This window comes from Calliphora vicina, chromosome 4 (assembly GCF_958450345.1).
Source record: "Calliphora vicina chromosome 4, idCalVici1.1, whole genome shotgun sequence".
NCBI classification, from domain to species: Eukaryota; Metazoa; Arthropoda; class Insecta; order Diptera; family Calliphoridae; genus Calliphora; species Calliphora vicina.
In genome coordinates, this window is record NC_088783.1 from 21,530,480 (window position 1) to 21,554,730 (window position 24,251).

Genomic DNA, 24,251 nt, shown 5'->3' on the forward strand with positions numbered 1-24,251 from the left:
ATATTTTGGTGAAGGGTATATAAAATTCGGCACAGCCGAATATAGCTCTCTTACTTGTTTTTTTTATAAAGTTATCTTTGTAAAGCATTTTAGTTATTATGTTTTCCCGTTGATAGAAAACAAATTTCATGTAGAAGGAATGGTCCACATGGTATTTCTAAAGCCAATAAATAGAAAGCATTTTCAAGAGAGCTCCCAACACATCCGGTAGGAAAAGTTAAAGCCAATGAAGGTTTAAAAACATACAAAGCTCAAAAAGTTCCTAACCGGAACTCTGCTATAAACTTAGAAACCAAAGACAGAGCACGGAAATTGAAGTCAAATTTTATACAAAAATATATCTGCTGCATAGCACTGTGTGCAATTTTTTTAGTCATGGAAAAATAACCATATACGGATACCACTGCATGATAAAAAACCAAAAAAATACCCGTGTCTCCTAGTTTTTATGGGCCACCAAAGATTTGGGTCCTCGGTGACATTTTTGCAAAAAAGTGATAATTTTCTCAGGCTCATATTTTGCAAACAGTGCGGAATTTTGATTTACTCTCTGAAGGTAAGTTGTAGCCCTTGTGATAGAGAACATATAAAATCAAAACAAACTTCATCTTCATGATAAAAATCGCAAAAATAGCAAACCGTTCAAAATTCAAAGAAACAATCAACTACAAAAATGTACTTAAGATCTCAATAAACAACTTTCTAGAACATATGAACTTCCTAGAAATAATTCTTAACACCGTTTAGGTAGGTCAATATATGTTAGTAATAACAAACTAAACGAATTAAGTGTTTTGAGCCATAAACTATTAAATTATTATAAACTAAAGCATACTTTTAGGCAGCTTTAAAAAAAATTATTTCAAAATTTATTTCGAGTTTTTAAAGTTTTTTGCGATTTTGATCTTGAAGATGAAGTTTTTTTGATTTTATATTTTCACAGTTTTTGTTCTTTATGACAGGGGCTACAACTTTGCCTCAGATAGTAAATCATAATTCCGAACGGTTTGCAAGATATGAACCTGAGAAAATTATGACTTTTTTGCAAAAATGCCACCGAGGCCCTTTGGGGTCCCATAATAAAAAGTGCATGACTTTGACCAAAACTGGGAGACACGGGTCTTTTTTTTAGTCTTTTCTTCAAAATAATTATCCGTATGGAAGACGAAACGTACATATGGAAAATTTTCGCAGCTTCCGGGTCAACATTTTTATGTTGCTGATGCTCGAGGGAATGTTGTAAAAAGTTTAGGACCCAAAAGCAGACAATTTTCCCAAAAAGTTCTTGGCATGGCAAGCAGTATGCAGTTGCGGAAAAAGAAGCCAAACATTTGTTACAAAGGGCTCTATAAATACCGAAATTTAAATCAAGGAATGTTTACAAAAGAGAATGCTTCCATTCAAAAGACTTCTTAATGTGTCCACTTAATTTTGACCTGACTTGGCATCCTGTGACTATGGTAAGCAAGGTCTTGAGTGGTACAAGAACAAGAATTTTGTATTTGTTCCAAGAGAGCCAAATCCTCCAAACTGCTTGGAGCTAAGGCCAGTGGAGAGATATTGGGATCTTGTTAAAAGAGAATTGAAGAACACAAAAAAGGTGTCCAAAAGTGTTGTACATTTTAAACGGAGATGGCCTATATAAACCTTAATGGAAGGGTTTCCGGAAAAGGTTCATACATTCATCGCTATTGATTAGAACATAAAAATAATAATAATTTCAATCAAAAAAAAAAAATAAATCAAAACTATAATGTGCTGTTTTTCATTAGCGAACGAGTGATTTGAGTGTGTTTAGCTCAATAGAAGAGGGGGGATGAAGAAACTGGAGGATTGGAATCTTATAAACTCTCTGAGCCAAAACAAAATATGAATATTTTGTTTCTCAGAATAAATAATTCAATTTGGATATGCAAAGAAAAGGCATAAGGAAAACAAAGTAATTAGGATTTTTCTTTGCATTTATTAAATTATTAGGATTATGGAAATTCTTACCAACGCTAGGATAAGTGTACAAGCAAGCTCAATAGAAATTTTCTTTCTATCGGAAATAACAATTTACGACATATTTATAAAATTGACGTTTTCTTTTAGAACTCTATGACAATTTAACGTATACTGCAATTCATAATACTCAGCATTGGTATATATTAATAAAAATAGGAATTGCGGGGAAAAACAAGGGAAAGGTAAAAATAGTTGTTTTGTTTGGCATAAACAGAGTGGAAATTTAACATGTGTTTTGTTATTGTAACAACAAAAAAATAATGTAAAATTTCCACTCAAAGCACTCGTTCGCTACTGATTTCATTTTTATTGACATATCGCACTGGTTCCTCTAAAGAGCGTCAACTCAAAATTTTTCAATTTTTACTTTTTGCAAGAAATCGATGTGCAGTGGTCATAATTACCCACTGTAAAAATCTGCTATCATTTTCTCTACTCTTTTGCTAAAAGATACATTTGTATCCGTACAGTTGTTTCATAGTAATGTATTAAAAAAAATAGTTTTTTGCTTCTACTGACCATTTTTAAATTTTGAGTTGACTCTCTTTAGAAGAACCAGTGCGATATATGTATTTTAAGATATTTTCGATCTCAATCCTTATACACCCTCATTCACCACTTGGTGTAACTCATGATATATTATATTTTTAGCTATTAGATTTCCACGATATGAATTATTCAGCTGATGATAATAGATAGTTGTTCCCTCTGTTCAGTTTGATTTTATAAATTAATTAAATAAAACATTACTATTTCCCTTTTTTAATAACATTCTTAATGTGTTGGGTTTATTGTAAAAAAATGAAATGATTTTTGTCAGCTATTTGTGAAACCTTGAAAATTGCATGTGTCTTATTTCAATGAATGAATGATATTGTAATAAACTAAATGAATTTGTTTGCATTTTATTTATCTAAATGAAAATTGTAATTTATATAATATATCATTTGTTTTTGTTTTTCTCTTAATAAAAAATATTTTAATTCCGTTTTGCATGCATGATAATTGAAATGAACAGTGACCATGTCCTTATAACAGAAATAAGGACATGTCATTTGGTTTTTTTTGATTATAATATATAAATAAGTAAATTATTAAGTTGGTCTGTGTTTATTTTTGTATTTGAAGACTTTTATTGTTTTGATTTTGTTGTTTCTTTTAACTAATAAGTGATTTTTCTAAATAACAAATAAATCACTGCACGATGAAGAATTTCTACGTTTGGCCACATTAATGGCCTTCTTGAAACGCAACACCGAGGACAGAAACACTTTAGTGCGACTGGTCAATTTTGAGACAGTTTTACTATTGCAATCATTCAGCAATGTGTCCTCTGCATGTGTTTCCCTATACGTCTGAGAGTCATGGGCATTTGAGCTGCCCAAACCAGAACTACTTTCATAGGATTTTCTAGATTTGGGCGAAGAATTAACACTGCCAAAGGGTGTCCTGCCACTGGAGGTTTTCATGTTGTTTGTCAACATTTCAAATTTACTCAAAGGCCTAGCATTGTTAAATGGATATTGTTGAGTGGAGGCTGATAGTCTTTGGGCCTCCTCTTCATCCTCCAGCTCACTTTCGCCCATTTTCAAAATACTCTCTAAATTTAAAGTACGTTTGGTGGTTTTTCTTACTGGTCCCTTGGATGCATTCGATGAGGCACATGATTTGCCTGCATTCGATGACGATAAACTTGTGCTGGCTGTACGCTCACTACCCGTACCAATGCCCTCATCTCCCGTTAGCATAATGTTGTTCGATTGATTTTCATCATGACCCATTTCGTTCTCATTGTCATTATCATCTTCACCATCATCATCGTAGTCGGCATCCTCGTCTTCTGCCTGGCACATGGACATTTGTCGTACCATGCGCCGGGGTGGTGCATAGAGGCGTCTGTGTTTTTGTATTGTACTTTGTAGGTTCAAACGTTGTCTATCCTTTTCACTTAGATTGCGTAGACGTTGGGGATTTAATTTGACCTGTGCCACAATGCCAACCAACAGTTCATCAACGTTGTGATCCAGACCGGAAGAAGTTTCTATGAATTTGCAGGCAATTTCTTTGGCTAATTTGCGGGCCACTGTGAGGGAATAAAAAAATGGAAGAAAAAAAGAAGAAATTGAAATTTTTAAATGAAAATGTTATGTGGGTAAATTAAGTGCTTTAGCACTCAAATTTAAAAAAAAAAATCACAATGTGGACTTAATCAATTTGCCAAAATAGGACTTTTGGTTGAGTTGGTAGTTATTTAAATGTTCTTACTTACTTTGTCTATTAACCTCTCGATGTCTCTCCAAATCTGTTTTGTTACCCACCAGTATAGCTCCTCGGGTCAGCAGCATTTCATTCTCCTTTAAATATTGCAAAATCTTTTCGGCCTGTTTAAATGAAGAACGATCCACCACAGAATAAACGACCACAAACAAATCAATATTGTAGGTGGAACAAAATGCCTCGGCCTGTAAATAATACAAAATGAAATGAAATAAAAAGGATTAGAATCAAAACAATAAAAATTTTGAAATTTTTTCAAATATAATTTTTTTTTACTTTTTTTCAAAATGGGCCCTTTTTTCTGAAAAGAATGCTTAGGTCTTTTCCTTGAGAAGAGCTCTTTGTTCGCTTAGTGGGATGCGTGTTGGATATCTATCAAAATAAATGGTTTTTAACTCAAGACATAACATGTTTGACTTTTTTTTAGGTCTTAGATCATTTTGTTTAGGAGTTTTTTTTGTCGCTTAAATGTTAAATGTTTTGTAACTCAAGAATTTGACTTTTTTTTCAAAATCAAAAATTTTATTGATTTTTTTTCAAAATGGATCCTTTTTTAAGACCTAAGCTTTCTTTTGAGAAAAGAAAAAAGGGCCCAATTAAAAAAAAAAGTTTTTGATTTTGAAAACAAAATTTCAAAATTTTTGTATTTTTTTTTAATTTTTTTTCGAAAGATTGAAGAAATAGCTATCTAAACTATTTGGGACACATTTTGCTAAGAACAATAGCGGTCAAATTTTGACCGCCTCTAACTGAGAGAGTTCTTGACCGATCTTGTTGAAAAAATTGTGTCTGAACTACTATCCAATAGGACTAACCTTGCTAATTTCAACCCGATCGGAAGACATTGATTTCAAAAGTTGGTTCACTTAACATGAAATTCCCCATATATAAAAAAAGAGCGTAGGAGCTGTAAAAGCATTTATGCCATTTAAAACTGTTAATTTAATGAAATTATATAGCATTTGCAGTTCCATTTGTGGATGCTAGAGAGAGCGTTCGTACATAAATGTTTTGGTTAGTGTGCGTGAGTGTGTGTCTGTGTTTAAATCTGTTTAAGTGTGTTGGTGTTTATTATTGTTTTCCCGTTAGAAAATAAATAGCAAACTAAAATATCATTTAAGCGGCTAATGGCCTTCACTTCTACAATCTCGTCAGACACACAGGCTCACATACAAATATTCAAGTAATATTATAAACAGTAATACATCACAGTAGTTTCTTAGAATAGAAATGCTACGATTTATTATCAAAGCTAATTCTGGGAATTTCGTTTGATTACTTCTAAATTTTAAACGACAAGAATATTAATATAAGTTTTAAAGCTAAAAATAATTGAGATGATGAAAATTAAATGAATAATTTTGTTTAAATTACAATTATGCAAAGTAGAAATACAATATTCTGAATATCTTTTACTTAAAAATCATAACAGTAAGGAAATTCAGCTCATTCGCCAAAATATAGCCAAAAAAATATTTTTTTCTCGAAAATCACAAAACTATAAGAGGTATTGTCATACCTTTTTCATATTTGTATTCCCTACTAGCTGACTTAGGCGTTGTCCTGTCCAAATTAAAAAAATGCTTGTGTTCGATTTGTAACAAACGGTTTGAAATGGGTAAAAATAGTTAAAAAGAAAAAAAACGTATTGTTGAATGATACTTTTTATTCATATAGGACATAGAATAAAATATACATAGAAGCGCTACTGAGAGACAAAGAACCTAAGTTTGTTGTCAAAAACCTAAGTCTTGCAACAACAGAATACATGAAATCAATGTACATATTTTGAGTTTTTTTTATAAGTAATTGAATTTTGGTCTGAAAAATGAGTGATAACAGATCGAGGTCCTTTTGTTGATTAAACGCTTATTGGCCAAGTTATTAACGAATTTAGATATTTTGAGTTTTCATACAAAAAATCGATTTTTATCCAGAAATATGAGTAATCACAGATCGAGTTCTTTTCTTGATTAAACGCTTATGGCCAAATTATTAGCGAATTTAGATATTTTGATTTTTTATATAAAAAATCGATTTTTGGTCATAAATATGAGTGATCACAGATCGACATCCTTTTCATGATTAAACTCTTATTGACGAAGTTATTAACGAATTTAGATATTTTGAGTTTTTATATAAAAGATCGATTTTTGTCATAAATATAAGTGATCACAGATCGAGCTCCTTTTCTTGGTTAAACGTTGATTAATCGCTTATTGGACAAGTTATTAACGAATTTAGATATTTTGAGTTTTTATATAAAAAATCAGTTTTTGGTTAGAAATATAAATGACACAGATCGAGCTCCTTTTCTTGATTAGACTCTTATTGGCCAAGTTATTAGCGAATTTAGATATTATGAGTTTTTATATAAAAAATCGATTTTTGGTCAGAAATATGAGTGATCACAGATCGAGCTCCTTTTCTTAATTAAACGCTTATTGGCCAAGTTATTACTGATTTTAGATATTTTGAGTTTTTATATAAAAAATTGATTTTTGGTCAGAAATATGAGTGATCGCAGATCGAGCTGCTTTTCTGGATTAAACGCTTAGTTGCCTAGTTATTACCGAATTGAGATATTTTAAGTTTTTATATAAAAAATCGATTTTTGGTCAGAAATATAAGTGATCACCAGGGAAACCGGAAATATGCTCTAAAAAAAGTGTTTTAGGAGCTTAAATATGCAGTAAAAATTTTAAAATATGCTCTTATATTTTAAAAAATATGCTCTTAAAAAACAAACTTTTACATAATTTTTAACCAAAAAATATACTTTTTTTTATAAAAAAGTAAACAAAACTAACAGAACTAAAACAAGTATAACAGACAATAAATACAACATAAAAACAATAAAGTCACTTCTTCAATTAAGGTTATTATTCGTTGTCTATTGGATCTGAAAACATTTTTATACATATTTAAAAGGCAATATTTCTTTAACCCTTAGAACGGTTAAGTTTGAATTAGAACTAAAATTTGATATTTAGAAGGCGCTATTATTAAAATAGTGCTTTTGAATTTTAAACAAAGGAAGTAGAAACCTGTAACACAACAGCGAAAAAACAAAATTTGTTTTTGATAAAGTCAAAATATGCTATTAAACTGTAAAATATGCACTAAAACTCAAAAATATGACATAAATATGCTCTTAAAACAAATATATGCAAAAATATGCATTTAATGTAAAATATTCAAAAATATTCACTAACAAATCGATGCCAAAATTCTTAAATAGTTCTGAAACGTGTAAATATCTTATCCATGTGCTCATTAAACTCACCAGAAAAAACATGCAGTTGCATATTTTGGTTTCCCTGGTGATCACAGATTTTAGATAAATCGAAAAAAGTGGGCGTGTTCAATTTTTCATTCAAAAAAAGTTTGACTATGACCAACATTTAAAAAAAAAATTGTCTAAATCGGTCCGGCCGTTCTCTACTGATGTAATTACCAACGAACGACATTTGAGTTTTATTTATATGTACAGTGGTGGCCAGGAATTTAAAACAAAAATTGTTTGCTATTTGTCAATTATTTTTTCAAATATTTCCACAAATATGTATACATGAGGACTGTTTTAACACACAAGTGTGTTTTATTCGACTGTGTCAATTCATACATATTCACCATGAACACATAAAATTTTTCTACAACTTGACAAACAATTTTTTTTTTTTAAATAAACATATTTTCTCACATTTATATCATTATAATTTTATTATTATAAAATATTCGGACCAAATTTCGTATTTTTTGTTCCATTAGTTTCGGTCATATCATGTTATTAACAGCGGATGTTCGCTGAGGTGGGTCAACGTATTTCCACATATCTTTGTCCATATATGTTTTACCGATTTTCCAAACATTTTTCAGAAACTAGAAATATTAATAATAAATTTCATAAAATTCAGTTGATGAAAAAAATTAAAGTATTTGTCTTAAATTGGTGGCCACCACTGTAGATAGAAGATAGATAATCGATGGCAAGATCATTATACATATGTATATTAATTATATTCGTTTAATTATACTCTTCACCAGACTGACTCGGGTCTAGTTCAACCAGTTTTTTTATATTAAAACTTTTCGATTTTGGGGTGGAAATTTACTTTTTTACCGCCCTTGATCCTGTAGTCTAATTTGGTTCATATAATTTGTTCGCCCTAAGGACGAAGCTTATTGAAACTGGTTGAAATCGGTAAATTATTTCACCTAACCCCCATACAAATGTCCTCCCGAAATTGGATTTTATCGGTCATAAATATTTAATTTTTTCAGGTATCTACTAGGGTATTCGAATTGTTCGATTTATCTCTTGTTCGAATAAAACGAATAATTCGAATAAGAGATTTTAACTTGTTCGAATAATTCGATCACACGTTTAAAATTAATCGAATTATTCGAATAATTTAATTTTTTTATAAAAGTAAAGATGTCGGTTTTTTAATATTTTATTGTTAAAGAAAAACAAAAAATAACGTTAAAGTTAACAATTCAAGTATTGATAATGTTAAAAAACATTCGATAACAAAGTCCATCATTAAATTTTCAACAGAAATATTCTGATCAGAATAACTCCCGAACAATCTACCAAACAATTGACTAGCAAACCCATTAGTTTTGGAGCTATGCTTTAAAAAAATTGAGCTAGTTGGACATGATCCTGAATTCAAATATAATATAAAGGTATTAAGAACTTTTTTATTTCGTTCATTAATTCGGGTTTTAAATTGAGTAACTAATTCTTTATTAAATGAATTATTCACTGTTTTCTAAATTATTTATAACAAATTGTATTATACATCAAGCTCTATCAACGTTGCCGAATCTTTGCTTAATAAAGTGGTCTTGGGGAATTACACAATAAAGGAAATCTGTCCAAAGTTCATTGTCAGTGAACGTGGCTAATTTGAAGTCAGGCAGTGCATGATTGACGCATTTACAAATACGCAAAAAGTTTTGTGATTATCATTCGATTTATTAAATATTTTGCAACACTTACGTATGCGATTAATAACATAATTTATAGACATATATTTTAAGATCATGGCCTTCATCTATTTCAATGTAATCATTATAAATGTCATCCTCAATATCACTTTCGATGACCGTTTCAAAATCATATTCTCCATCACATTCAACTCCACTTTAATCTCAGTTAATATTTTGATTATTAATTGCGATTCTTCTAATATTTCGCCAGATAAATAACAAATACTTTATTCCGTTCCTTTTATTTTCATTGGTTCAAGTCCTAAGTTAAAGATTTTTTTTTAGAATTGTAACTTCTTGCAGTAATATTTATATATTTATATATTTATTTATAGGAACACTCATATACAGTGATCGAAAGTCCCTTTGTCTTTAGTTATTTGTCGAATTTCAGAAACAATATAATTTTTGTGAGTCATTATTACTTATTTAAATTTGAAATTATGAAAAATTTTATATAATTTAATAAAATTAAATATATATGAACATTTATTCGTTTTATTCGATTATTCTACATAAAATTGTTCGAATTATTCGTTATTCGAAAATGGTAATTTTTAAATTGTTCGAATAATTATTCGTAAGAAATTGTTCGAATAATCGAACGATCATTAGTCGAATGAATACCCTAGTATCTACAAATAATTTTATTACGATCGGTCCATAATTAGTCATAGCTCCAATATAAGACCCGCTTCTGAAAATCACTTTAACGTGCATAAATCTCCTAAAAATGTTGTTATACACACACAATTAAAAATAAATAACTATCATATAGACATAAATCATACGACCTAATTTCATGATGATCGGTCCAGAATTGGTCATAGCTCCCATTTAAGACCCACTTGAAACTTTAAAAGAAAATTGATTTTGCTCATTATGGTCGGGCTTGACCGACTTGTTTTTTATAAAACCAGTTCATTATTTTTTTTTATTTTACTGCGTATGAGGAATGTATGTCTATTAGATATTAAGTATACGCACAGTTATATATACATAACATTATTTTGTAGCATACTTTAGGGAGCTTTGAATACTGTCAAATCTTATAGGTGCGTATGAGTGATATTATCGTTTTGGTACATATAACAAAACAATTGGAATTGAGAAAAACGACAAAAATGTTTAACCTAACCACTTTAGTGGGAAAAAATTTCCAAAAACATTTTGTATTTTTTCGGCTTAATATCTTTAAAAAGTGGTTAAAATCGAATAATAATAAGAGTTTATCCCTCATAAATGTCAGTAAATATGTCGGTGTTCAAAAAAAACCAAATATATCTTAGTAAATAAGTCTTATAATGTTAAAGACTTGTTCAGGTGAGTGTCAGATTTGTATGTTGTAATATATCAGTTTTTAATATTTTTTTTTTCAAATTGATCAATTGATAAATTTATACATATTTTTAACTCACTGCAAACACTGTAGCCCAGCTAACACACAGATACCAATAAGTTGCTTGTTATACCCTACACCACCATAGTGGGGAGGGTATTATGCGTTTGTGCAGATGTTTGTAACGCCCAAAAATATTAGTCTAACACCCACCTTAAAGTATACCGATCGACTTAGAATAACTTTCTGAGTCGATTAAACGATGTCCGTCCGTCCGTCTGGTTGGCTGGCTGGCTGTCCATGTAAACCTTGTGCGCAGAGTACAGGTCGCAATTTTGAAGATATTTCGATAAAATTTGGTACATATAATTTTTTCGGCCCAAGGACGAAGCCTATTGAAACTGGCTGAAATCGGTCCATTATTTCACCTAGCCCCCATACAAATGTCCTCTCGAAATTGGACTTTATCGGTCATAAATCTTTAATTTATATATGTATCTACACAAATTTTGCTCCAAATAAGTTTTATTTATACAAAATTCATGTCACCAAATTTTGTTACGAGCGGTCCATAATTAGTCATAGCTCCCATATAGTCCCGCTTCCGAAAATCACTTTAACGTGGTTAAATCACTTAAAAACGTTGGTATATACACAAAATTCAACATAGTTAACTTTAATATAGACATAAATCACACGACCTAATTTCATGGTGATCGGTCCATAATTGGTCATAGCTCCCATATAAGGCCCACTTCCGAAAATCACTCAAAAATATAAATTATTGATATTTTAAAAGAAAAATATTTTTACTCATTTACTTGGTGTAGGGTATTATATGGTCGGGCTTGACCGACCATACTTTCTTACTTGTTATTTTTTCAATCTATCGAAAAAAAGCATCAAAAGTTTTATCTTTTTATGGCAATTCGCTAACATAAAAATATATACAACAGCAAAAATTTTAAACAACTACAAACACGTTTATTGGAAAAATGCCACAAAAATATCAGCGTAGAAAAAAAGCGAACAGCATCATAAGAGTGTTAATGGAAGCTCTTCGGAAAAAGTGTCAGCTGCACTTAACATTATTGTACAGCAAAAAAAAAAAAAAAATAAAAACTGACAACACATTTTATTTTCATCCACCCTAGCTCCCTGTTTTTAAAGGTTTTAATATCACATACCAAGTTATTCAAGTGTGAACTTGACCTACACTTTAACGATACAACATTTTCAATATTTTATAGATTCTGTATGTGTTTAGTGAAGGTTCTCTTGGCAAAATCAATGGTGAGTAGAAAACACTTAGAAAATAAAAAGGGTATTTGTTTTTGTTGTTTTAATATAATTTATACTCACCGACATTTCGCAGGCTGGATGATCAATAATTTCCAAATCTGTCTCTATGCCATCGACCAGAACCGATACGGTTTTCTGTCCATAGTCATCATCTGCAAGGGGAGAAATAGGAAAATAAAATAAATTGAATGTGTGTTTATAAGGCAAGCTGAGTTATTGACATATGTTTGTACGAATGTTAAAGGTTTAAGGTTAAATGTTAAGTTTAAAAGTTAACAAAAATGTTGTGTTTTTTAAAACATTTGTAGAATTTTCTTTTGGTTACAAAGTTTTTTTCTACTATTTGTTATAAAGTTTGGGGAATGGTAAAATTTGAGAATTGAAAAGAAATAAGTTTTATTTTGCTGAAACATTGATGTCAATTTTGTAAAGTTGTAAATGATTCATACTTATTTAGAAATGAACATAAAAAGTCATTTTAAATAAATAAATTATTAGAAAAATTTCAGTTTTTATTTCTAAAATTGTTTGGTTTTTTAGTTCTCAATGCGGAAAATGCAACATGTGCACAAACAGATTTCAAACTATGTTCAAATTTGCCAAAATTGACTTTTCTCCATAAATTGATTCACAGTATACATTTCTAACTACTCCAAAAATTTCTTTCTCATCACTATCTTGTTTGACTGGACAAAATACCGTTATGTTTTGATAACAGTTTGGAAATAACTAGCTGAATCGATTGATCCACCAGGAGTTCTGTAGGGTCTAAAAGTAGGGCAAATCAAGCTCAATTTCTTAGCTTTGATTTTGAAACATTTGTACAATATAAACTTATTAAAAGTATTTTCCATTGTGAGCTATGTCCTTTTCCCATCTGTCTAGCAACATATGGATTCCAAAACAAAAATAACTGTTTCATCTAAAGGGAAGCGTATCCCAGAGAGAGCGTTCTGCATCGATCGAAACAAATAGTAGTAGGACGGAACATGGTCTGGACTATAAAGCGGGTGAGGCAAAACTTACCACTCACTTCATTCTGAATACTTTTTGAACAGTTATTGCAACATGTGACCAAACGATGCCATGATATAATATTACGGTTTCATGTCTGACCGTATATTCTGACCATTTTTCGGCCAATGCTCACTTCAAATGAATCAGATGCATTCGAAACAAGTTCCCTGTTTTTTTCTGGCCAGATGTCAGCAGACTATAATAGATAGGACCCTTTTGCTCCCCAATAGATAGGATTATCTTACCGCCATGGATATTTGGCTTTGGTGTCGATTCGGCTGGTTGGCCAAGCTTCACATACGATCACTTCCGACATGTAAGATCGTCTTTCAAGGTCTCTCGACTTCAATTCATTTGGTACCCAATTTCCCTGCTTTTGGATGAATCCTGCTGCTCGGAAATGTTTTGAAATTGCTGCTTAAGTAGCTCCCAATGATTTTGCAAGCTATTGCTGAATTTGCTTCATGGAGTAATGCCTCCAATTCTTGGTCTTCAAGCTTTTTTGGCTGGCCTGGGAGATCTTAGTCTTCTATGTCAAAATCACCACTTCTGAACCGAATAAACCATCTGTTGCACAATGTAAACGATAGAATACATTCAGCATAAGCTTTGGTGGGCTTCAGCGGAACGTTTTTTCAAATTAAAGAACTAAAGCAAAACTTCCCGCATATGACGCTTTGTTGACACAAAAGTTCGACATTTTCGAAGCAAAAAAACTTTTTTGTACAATATAATGACACTGTGCTAGTTGAAAAAACTGTCAAGCGAGGCACCCAGTGGGTTAAACCCATTTACAAAGTTGCACCTTTACGTCAACAGCATACATACCTAGGTATCCATAGTAAAACGCATGCAGATATAATTAAAAATTAATTATAAATACGAAATTAACCGTAAGCTCTCTTTTGATGTGTCTTATTTCTGACTTTCTGGTTGAATTTTCCGTTTTGGTGTATTTAATGACTTATATTAAAATTTCACGGATAATATTTTTGCGGAACATTTTAACCCCTTAAATCCCTGTTTTAATGGTGTTTGTTGCTCTTTTTTAAAAGGACAAAAAATACCCATGTCTTGGGGATTTAGAGGGCTAACATATTCTACAAAAATATTCTCCGTAACATTTTACATAACTTTGCTGAATACATTTTATACCTAAAATGTAAGGATCACATGGTTTCTTATGACGATTAACAATAAGAATGTGCCAGAGTTGGGAAACTTTAACCCCCCCCCCTCAAATGAAATTCAGATGTAAACTTACAAAACGCCGAAACACGTGTCTTTTTTTTTTTGTATCCTCTATCAAAATTTATTGGTCGGACCTCGTAATTTTGGAAAAAATTTGATTTTGTTGTATAGTGTTATTAATAAATAAAAAAAATATTTTAATTTGAAAAATTTTTATCTTTGCAAAAACTCAATAAAAAGCATTTTTTGTCATACCTATACAACCACTTTTTTTCAAAAAATAATTAAATGTAAGGGTAAAATTGGTTATCATAAAATATTTGAACCTTTTGTCTGTTTCTAACAAAATAAAAAAAAATAATATAGAAATTCCAACAAACGAGTTAGATATTAGCATTTTTATGCTAACGGCAGCCATTCACCATACAAAACGTATGAACATACCCAGGTATGTTGCTGTTGACGTGCGTAATGCAGTTCTGCTGTTGACATAAAGGTTAGGTAAGGCTTAACATTATTTTAATATGCGTAGTAGTTTTAGAAATATAGATTTTTTGGCAAATATAATAATTTTTTAGCAAAATTTCGAAATTTTCGTTTTCTAAAACGGCATACAAATTTGGAAAATGCAGAAAGAAATTGGAAATATTTCTAAAACGACCGCGCAGATTAATAAAATGTTAAGCCTTTTTTGAGTTACGCGAATATATGTTGTGCAACCTCCTCCATTTTCGAAACAACAGTATATCTCGAAATCTGCGATTAGGACCACTGGATTCAGCGTAATCGAATTAGTTTAACCTGCACAGTGCTCCTCTTGACAGAAAAAAAAGTGTCAATTTCATGCAGATATGTAGCCTTCAAAATGACATATAAATAATTAAAAACAAAAGTCCCGTTCAAAAGATACACCATCTATTGTAAATGCCGCATTTTTAAGTCATATAGTTATTTTCAAAATTTAATTTTAGTTGCTTAAAATTTAAAAAAAATTGCTTATAATTTAATTCTACCATCCTTTTGCAATTAAATGCCTTTTAAAATATTTGGGGTATTCACACGGTAGTCATAAAGTCGTATGTCATAAAATAATAACACGAAAAAATATGACTGCTGTGAGCAACCCTCATAAGATAGTGTGCTATTTCAAATTTGAGTCAGCTGATAAAAGAAAAAAACAATTACAAATATTTTTAATAAAAAATGCCAAAAACAATTTAATTTAAATAAACTTAATAATAAAGTAAATAAAATCTTACCTGAGAATCTTCTAAACCATCCATTTTTAAAAAAATTGCTTGCCACAAAATAAATTGTTTAAGTACATAAACATAAACAGCTGTTGTCGGTGACTAAGCCGGCAAATTTTTCTGACGGCGGTTATTTTAAATACGTTTGGTGGCTGCCAGTCAGCTAAAGTATACAAACAACATTTTCTTACTTTTTTTATATGTCTCAATGCGGCTCCTTCTAAATATTATCACCGGCACGATGAAGAGTTTTTCCCTTTCGACTTAGATTTACACTGTTTAGTTATGACAAAACAATAAACATAGTATAAAATGTCTTATTATTTTATGACTTTTTTCTTTGAAGCACAACAACAATTTTTTAAAACTATTGTAAAACTTTAGTACTTTATGACAATATGACTTGATAGGACACCGTGTGAATACCCCAATTATTTTATAATTATTTCAGCTTTTATATGAAATTATTAACGGCATTTTAAATTAAATTTTGTCTATATCTTTATACATATCGTTAGCTTAGTGCGCAAATGTGGTAAGTGCCTTTTATTAAATATATTTAAAATAATTTAATGCAGTTTTATTACTTATTCGGTGAGATTTATGATGATTAATAATCACAGTTCCGAAGAAGTACTTGGGCGTCTTTTTAGTCCTTTTTGGGACTTAGCTCATTTTCTATTACTCGTTTTTTAGTCCACTAACCACTAAGTAATAGTAAAAACACATGGTTTAGACTTTGTTATTTGATTTAAGGTCTTATCTCCCAAAGGCAATTGAACATTTTTTGGACATCAGTAGTCAAGATAATAATAAATATGAAAATAATTCAATATTTCCTTAAAAAAATTATAATTTAATTTGCATACCACAAAATGGAATTAGTACTTTTGTAAATATAATAACAAGATAAAAACGACAAAGAGTATATTCTTACTTATTCTAACGTTCTGTATAAAAATCGCAATTTTCATAAAAAGTGGACTTAACACATTTGTACACTAAGCTAGTGATATCCATTTTATGGAAATGATTATTAAATGCGTACATTATGAATATTTATATTTTTTATATACAGAGACATAAATAAATCAGTATGTACGAGTATGTTTGTGTTTAAGTATGTATAAAATAATTGAACTAAATGATTAAACTCATTAATTTTAATTATATTCCAGCGCTTTTATGAATTATAAATCCACTTATTTACGCCGTGATAGTTCACTTTGACTTCATTTTGATTAATTTTTGGAAGAATAAAATACACACAAACATGCTATTAATTAAGACCCATATGAATTGATTTTTATGTTAAATATTTTTTAATAAACATTTATGGTGGAGGATTTTAATATAAAACTATTTTTGAAGCGACAACAACGACTTTTGTTCAAGCTTCTTTAACAACACTTTCCAACAAATTGAGAATTTTGATTGGAAGAGAATAGCGATCCCATAATTCTGAAAGGGCATGTTGAGTAGAAGATTTTTTTGTAGAATAAACTTATGTATATAGAACTATTTACATATTATAATTTCAGTTCATGCGTATCATACGTGGATTTTTGGTTATTCTTTTAAAAAAAATGTTAGACCCAAGATGGCGTTTAATTTTGCTAATTAGGCGTAAAGTGCTTTATTTGGTATCTTTGGTGACACCCACTGAAATTTTCCGGCAAAAATTTTTGTAGAATATTTGAATCCTTAAATGTCGTTTTTGAAAGTACTTTTTTTTGATTTTCTCGAAAAAATCAAAAAAAAGTACTTTCAAAAACGACATTTATGGAGAGGAGCTAGAGGGAGCTTGTGGAAGATCTTAATCTTCCACAAAAATGATCCCCATAAAATTCCTCAATATAACTCTGACAATAAGAATTCTCTCAGACATTAACAGTTAACATCTGAGTTAGAATATTCCCTTAAAATAGTCATACACATGATCACATCAATCATTTTTATTTAACAATAACTGCAATATGTTACAGTTATGAGACACATGATTGTAGCTATCATATATATTATTGAAGTAATTAAGTATATGTTTGTGGCAATCATGTCCATGATTAATCATTACATCATACTATGATGCTCTCAGAATCATAATATTACAACTATGGTTGCCGCAATCATATAAATATTTACAGTGTCCATCATATTTTTTAAATAACTTCAAAAACTATTAATCATTCGTTTTTAAACACTCAAATTTATAATGAATTCAATTAATTAAAAAAAACGATTTTGATTTCATTCTTTGTAGCTATGAAACTTAAAATACATCATCAATTTACGATCCTACATACTTGAAAATCACTTAACATTAATAATGTCCAATACCTTTGTTTTATAAATAAATTAATATTCTATAATAAATGCAAACAATTAAAAAAAATTAATTGTATTTCAGCTGGCAGCCTTAATAACATGCACATGTAAGTTGTTAAATATTTCTGTGAGCATAGTTGCAGGCCAGGTTAAAAGATAATAAGGCCTTGAGTTAATAACTATGATGGCTGAAAATACCATTTAATGTATAACATGTAAAAACTTTTCAGGCAGCAGCCTGAAAAACATTTTACCAAATAAAAGTTTAATTTTATTAAAAAAACACTTTATGCTGACACAATTTTCATCTTGAGGGATAAAAAAAAAAACAGATGAAAAGTTGTGTAAGATAATTTTGTTTAATAATATTTATAAATACATGAGAGTGTATCCATGTCAATCAATGCGGGAGGAATTCAAAGAGGCAGGATGATATGTTTTTGGCATGTGTTGCAACATATCACTATGATGATGATGTTGAAATTTAATTATTTTAATTGAAAACAATTGCTTGAATTATTAATGAAAAATTCAAATATTACGTTTAAATTTTAGGCATATTTTCAACAAAAATTTCTATTGAAATATACTTTATTCAATTGCAAACATTTTCAGATTCTTTAACCAACTTTAAGCAGATTCCAAGGAAAAAGTTTTCAAATATTAACCGTTGGAATATTTTCATTTCAGTCTTATTCATTCGAATAATTTTATATAAAAATAATCGATTTAATTTAAATAGCAGAGGTATACAAATGCCGTATAGAGAAGCTATAATATTACATCATAAGCACAATTTTTATTTTGAACGAAAATATATTTTTATTTTTTCTTCCCGTGATCAAATATTTGCAAAATCTCAATTGTATATTAAATACGATATTTGATTGTTATTGATAATACTAATCAAACCGTAGGCTCCCAATAAAATGATATTGAATGAAAGGATAAATGTGATATTGAAAATGTTGATGAAAGTGATATATCGTTAGCTCTTATTTTGAAACATTTGAACAATATAAATTCATTCCGTTAACATATGGCTTCTGAGCGAAAATAACTGCTCATCTTTTGAGGCCAAGAACGAATCATGACAATATTGAATACTCTGTTCCAAACTGCAGCGTATCCCAGAGAGAGAGCGTACTGCATCGATCGAAACAAATAGTAGTGGGACTGGCCACGGTCTGGACTATAAAGCGGGTGTGGCAAAACTTCTCAACCACTTCATCTTCTATATAAATAAAAATCAAATGTCGTTCGTTGGTAATTGCATCAGTTGAAAACAATTTTTTAGTTAAAACGTTGGTCATAGTCAAACATAGGTTTTTACGGAATGAAAAATTGACCACGACCACTTTTACGCCCACTTTTTTCGATTTATCTAAAATCGGAAAACGGCTACACCGATTTGCCTAATTTTTTGTATAAATATTCGTAGTTATCCAATTTAAGTTTTCACTGAGGGAAAAATTTTACCATGTTCACTTTTACGCCCACTTTTTTCGATTTATCTAAAGTCGCAGAACGCCTGAACCGATTTGGCTATTATTTTTTAAATGTTCACAATAGTCCACAAAAGCTTTTCACGCCCAATAGAAAATATCCATTGAAATAAAATTACATAGCAAATAAAACTACTCATTCGTTGTCATTTAGAATGTTGTCTACATTCTAAATTCACTATTAACTTGGTCAATAAACGTTTAATCAACAAAAAGAGTTGGATGTGTGATCACTCATATTTCTGGCCAAAAATCGATTTTTTATATAAAAACTCAAAATATCTAAATTCGCTAATAACTTGATCAATAAGTGTTTAATCAAGAAAAACTGCTCGATCTGTGATCACTCATATTTAATCAAAGAAAAGAGCTTGATCTGTGATCACTCATATTTCTGGACAAAAATCGATTTTTTATAAAAAAAACTCAAAATATCTAAATTCGCTAATAACTTGGCCAATAAGCGTTTATTCAAGAAAAAGAGCTCGATCTGTGATCACTCATATTTCTGATCAAATATCGATTTTTTATACAAAAACTGAAAAAATATCTAAATTTGCATATAACTTGGCCAATAAGCGTTTAATCAAGAAAAAGAGCTCGATCTGTGATCACTCATATTTCTAATCAAATATCGATTTTTTATATAAAAGCTGAAAAAATATCTAAATTTGCATATAACTTGGCCAATAAGCGTTTAATCAAGAAAAGAAGCTCCATCTGTGATCACTCATATTTCGGACCAAAGTTCGATTACTTACATAAACCCAATCAATTAATAAAAGTATATAAAGTATTGAATAATGACCAATTATTTTAAAAATGAATGAACAGATTTGTTGATTCCAATAATGAATATTTTAACATAAATTAATGTGCTGTTTTTTTATAGCGAACGAGTGCTTTGTTTTTGTTACAATAACAAAACACATGTTAAATTTCCACTCAAAGTACTCGTTCGCTATAGAAAAACAGCACATAAATTTAAAAATTAGGAAAATGTTTTAACCTTGTTTGAACTCTATATCAAAGTCTAATAAATAAAAATATTTCTCTTGCAAGAATCAGCATGCTACTTTTTTCGTCTAGAATATTTAAATTAATTAAATTAAAAACATTTCTTAAAATTAAATAAATTTAAGTATTTCAATATGTTTGCAGTTATCAGCAGGACATCTTCCAAACACTGTATGAAGTAACATTTTGTGGCCTGATAATAATGTACAAGTACTTAAAAACACTCTAAAGGCTCTTGAATTCAACTTAATATATTATTGCTTGCTCTTAAGTATAAAATATATAGTATTTTTTTATTTGTAGAATGAAAGAAAAAAAACTAATTTCTTGTGAATTAAAACAAAACTACTGAGCAAATTTTCTGAGTTTACAAACAAACAAACTCATAAAACCCATTTACAAAACCCCGAATACTCTCCAACACAGAAAGACTAATTAAAACACTCACTCATTGTGTGGTAATTTTATTATTTCCATTATTTTATTTTGAGAGGGAGTCTCTGCTACAAAAGGAAAAAAATATATATTTCCTGTTTTTTCTACCTCCTTCTAAATATAAGAATATTATTTGATTTGTTATTGTGGAGAAAAGTCGTAGCAGGAAAAGCATAAATTAAATTATGATGAGTCCTTACGGCCAATTGCTAGTGGGTGTCTTAAAAGCAGCATAATAAAAATCAACTTCATACCACAGAGTTTTTAAGTATTTTTTTATTCTTATAAATAGTATATATATATCAGTATTATTTTTAGTTTTAATAGGCTGTCTGTAATGAGTTTTAAAACAACTAAAATATTGGTTTGTTTAAGTTAAAAAATATAACAAAAAAAAATATAGGAAAATTTAATACTGAACTTAGATTTCAGTAGCCAACCTCTTTAATATTTTGTTTTAGTTTTAAATCATCCTAATGTGCATAAACACCCTTTATATAATGAACATAATTATGTCTGCATGTGGTTCTGTTTCATCTCCCTTGTAGGCGAATGTATTAACTCATGTGTAAATGTCAGTGGCTTTGTTAATTTGTGCGTGTATTTGCATGTGTCAATCAAATTTAGCACTTTACGCAAACATTCACCTCGCTATTTACATTAGGCTGGACCTTATTCTGCACTTTTCTGATTTTCGATGCTAAAGAGGTCTTAAATTGTTCATCGTCTAAAAAAGTGACATAAATTTTAGTAAAATCGGCCAAAACAAGAAAATAAATAAAACTCAATTAAAAAAAATAATGGTAACTTTTGTGATAATATGTCTTTCGGCTTTTTCTTTAAAAAAATAACTTAGCTAACAGTATTTTGCTTTATATGGGGAGCAATCAGCCATTTTCTAACCGAAACAGGAAATTTAAATTCAAAAACTCTTCATGTTAGAGTCAATGGATACATATACTGTCGTCTACCAATAGATTCGTATTGAAGTGTTCTTTCATAATCTATTGTGATCTTAAAAAAACAATCTTAACTTCACAGTTAACACGCAGGGAAACAGATTCTACCGAATTTGTTGCCAATCGAATGATTCTACCTTAGTGACCGAATTTTATAGTTGCGGCTACAAAATGTTGGAAGTGATAACAAAAATTTAATACATGTAAGCCTCCATTTACGCGGTACTTTATTTACGCGAATTCGATATAACGCGAACTCAAATTAGCAAAAATTTGTTCAAATACATGACTATTATATAACGCGGCAACAAACAACAAGAATCGAAAAAAACACAAGCGAATAAAAATTTTTTTTTGAAAACTTCGTTAATTTTTATGAATTTTTTGCTATGTTTTGATCTCTTTTATTAATTTTTGATAAGAAATATTTTTTTTACTTTACTTTTGTTTTAAGTAAGTTTTTAAAAGTACAAATAAAATAAGTTTACCTAAAGTATACATATAACGTCGCAAACGGACGTAACTACATTTTTATTGTTTTTACAGGATACGTTATAAAATCAATAATAGAGTATTCTTGGCAATTGTTCAATCAATCAAAAACTCGATTTTGAATTGTTGTGTAGTAACGTCCGCTTTCATTTAATGTGACGATATGTGTTTTCTATTTAACGCAATTTTTAGGTTCCGATTTCTTTTTTGTTATGTGACTGATGTATTGTTTTACGCGAAATAAAAAATTGTTGGCCCCACAAAAGCATTTCGTTCTAAATTAGAACCTCGTTTTACGCGAATTTGATTTACACGCTATTTTTTTGGGCCCAACAAACCGCGTAAATGGAGGCCTACCTGTATATTCAAACGAAATTCTTTATTATCATCTGACTTTCTGTTGATAGAACCGAAAAATTATATGTGTGCAACCGAAAAAATAAATGAAAGTTCGGTTGAAACTCTTAAGACAGTTTTAATTAGCCATCAGAAAATAAAATTCATTTGAGGAGTTTTATTTTCCCTGCCATAAAAATAAAACACATTTGAGGAACATTTTTTTATAAGGACTGATATCGAAAAAATCGTAAAATACATATTTTGTTAATAAAAATTAAACACTAAATTTAAAGTTTTGATTTTTATTTTATTTTATTGAAATTATTATTACAACTTTATTATTATTTGTATAGTTCTAATCAATAGTGATGAATTTATGAACCTTTTCCGGAAACCCTTCCATTAAGATTTTTATTGAGCTTTCTGTCACCTTGTTCGAACAGGTAGTCCATCTCCTTTTAAAATCTTCCACAATTTTGGACACATTTTTTTGTGCTCTTCAATTCTCTTTTAACAAGAGCCCAATATCTCTCCACTGGTCTTAGCTGCAGGCATTTTGGAGGATTTGCCTCTATTGGTACAAATAATACAATACTGTTCTTGTACTGCTCAAGACACGTGGACAAGAAGTCTTATGAATGGTAACATCCACTTTTGTAAACATTCCTTGTTGTAAATTTCTGTATTTATAGAGCCCTTTGTAACAAATGTTAGGCTTCTTTTGTCGCAACTCCATATTACTTTGCCATGCCAAGAACTTTTTGGGAAAATTTTCTGCTTTTGGATCCTAAACTATTCTACAGCATTCCCTCGAGCATCAGCAACATACAAATTTTGACCCGGATGCTGCGAACAATTTTCCAGAACATACGTTTCGTCATCCAAGTACTGAGCAAACTGGACTGCTTTCCTACCGGATGTGTTGGGTGCTCTTTTGAAAATGATGTCTATTTATTGGTGCTTAGAAACATCATTCCTTCCTTTTCTATCAACGGACAAGTTCTACCGTTGTTTGGCTAACTTTTTAGAGAACCAAGTTGAGTTTTGTTTAAAATATTTAATAATTTTAGTACGCGCTTTTTTCTCGTCACTCATTTTAATCAGATTAACAACAAAAGAACATAATTGACATTAAACATAATAACTGACATGCTTTACAAAGGTAACTTGATACAAAAATACAAAATCAAATAATACTTGTGTTAAAAGTTTGAATGAAAAACGTGTGTTAAGGTTTTATCGATCTCAGTCCATATATAGTTTGTCCCGAACCACGAAATTTCAAATAAAATATGCAGCCTCTAACGTTATTCGATTTGTCTCAAAAAACTACATTTTTGGATGATAGAAAACAGTTTTAGTCCCTGGGATCTTTGAAAATCCAAATAGTGCAAAATAAGGGCCAGCCTAATATACACTCATATTAAACGCAGCTAATAACGTTTTATGAAAATTTGATAAATTACTCCATGCTTTTCTCACTGACTTGTTTACATAACATGTTTATAAAGAAATTGAAAATCAATAATTTCTTTGTTACTTTAAAGCCGTTAAGTATTTACACTTGACTGATAAATGTTTTCCCCCAAATATTTCCTTAATGTTTATTTTATTTTGATTTAAATTAAAAATCATCCATCAGCAACGTCATTAAAGTTAATTCATGTTACATTTTCTCTTCCTACAATAAATTTAAAGAAATCATTTTAACACGTTTTTATTTATTCATTAAGTCATTCATTCATTCGATTCTTGTAAGCTAAAAGGCTGCGTAACATTTTAAGCTGTATAAGTCCTG

The 24,251-nt window shown here is 29.9% G+C and overlaps 1 protein-coding gene across 1 annotated transcript in view; it reads right to left on the reverse strand.

Annotated features, from left to right (window-relative positions):
• Positions 1-3,184: 3,184 nt before the first annotated feature.
• Positions 3,185-24,251, reverse strand: part of LOC135959037 (putative mediator of RNA polymerase II transcription subunit 26) — a 147,260-nt gene continuing 126,193 nt past the window's right edge. Inside the window, exons 9-11 of the mRNA XM_065510030.1 lie at positions 11,984-12,075; positions 4,277-4,469; positions 3,185-4,090 (exon numbers count right to left, since the gene is read on the reverse strand). Coding sequence (XP_065366102.1) covers positions 3,186-4,090; positions 4,277-4,469; positions 11,984-12,075 — 1,190 coding nt within the window. The 3' untranslated portion in view covers position 3,185. The remainder of the gene's footprint in view (positions 4,091-4,276; positions 4,470-11,983; positions 12,076-24,251) is intronic.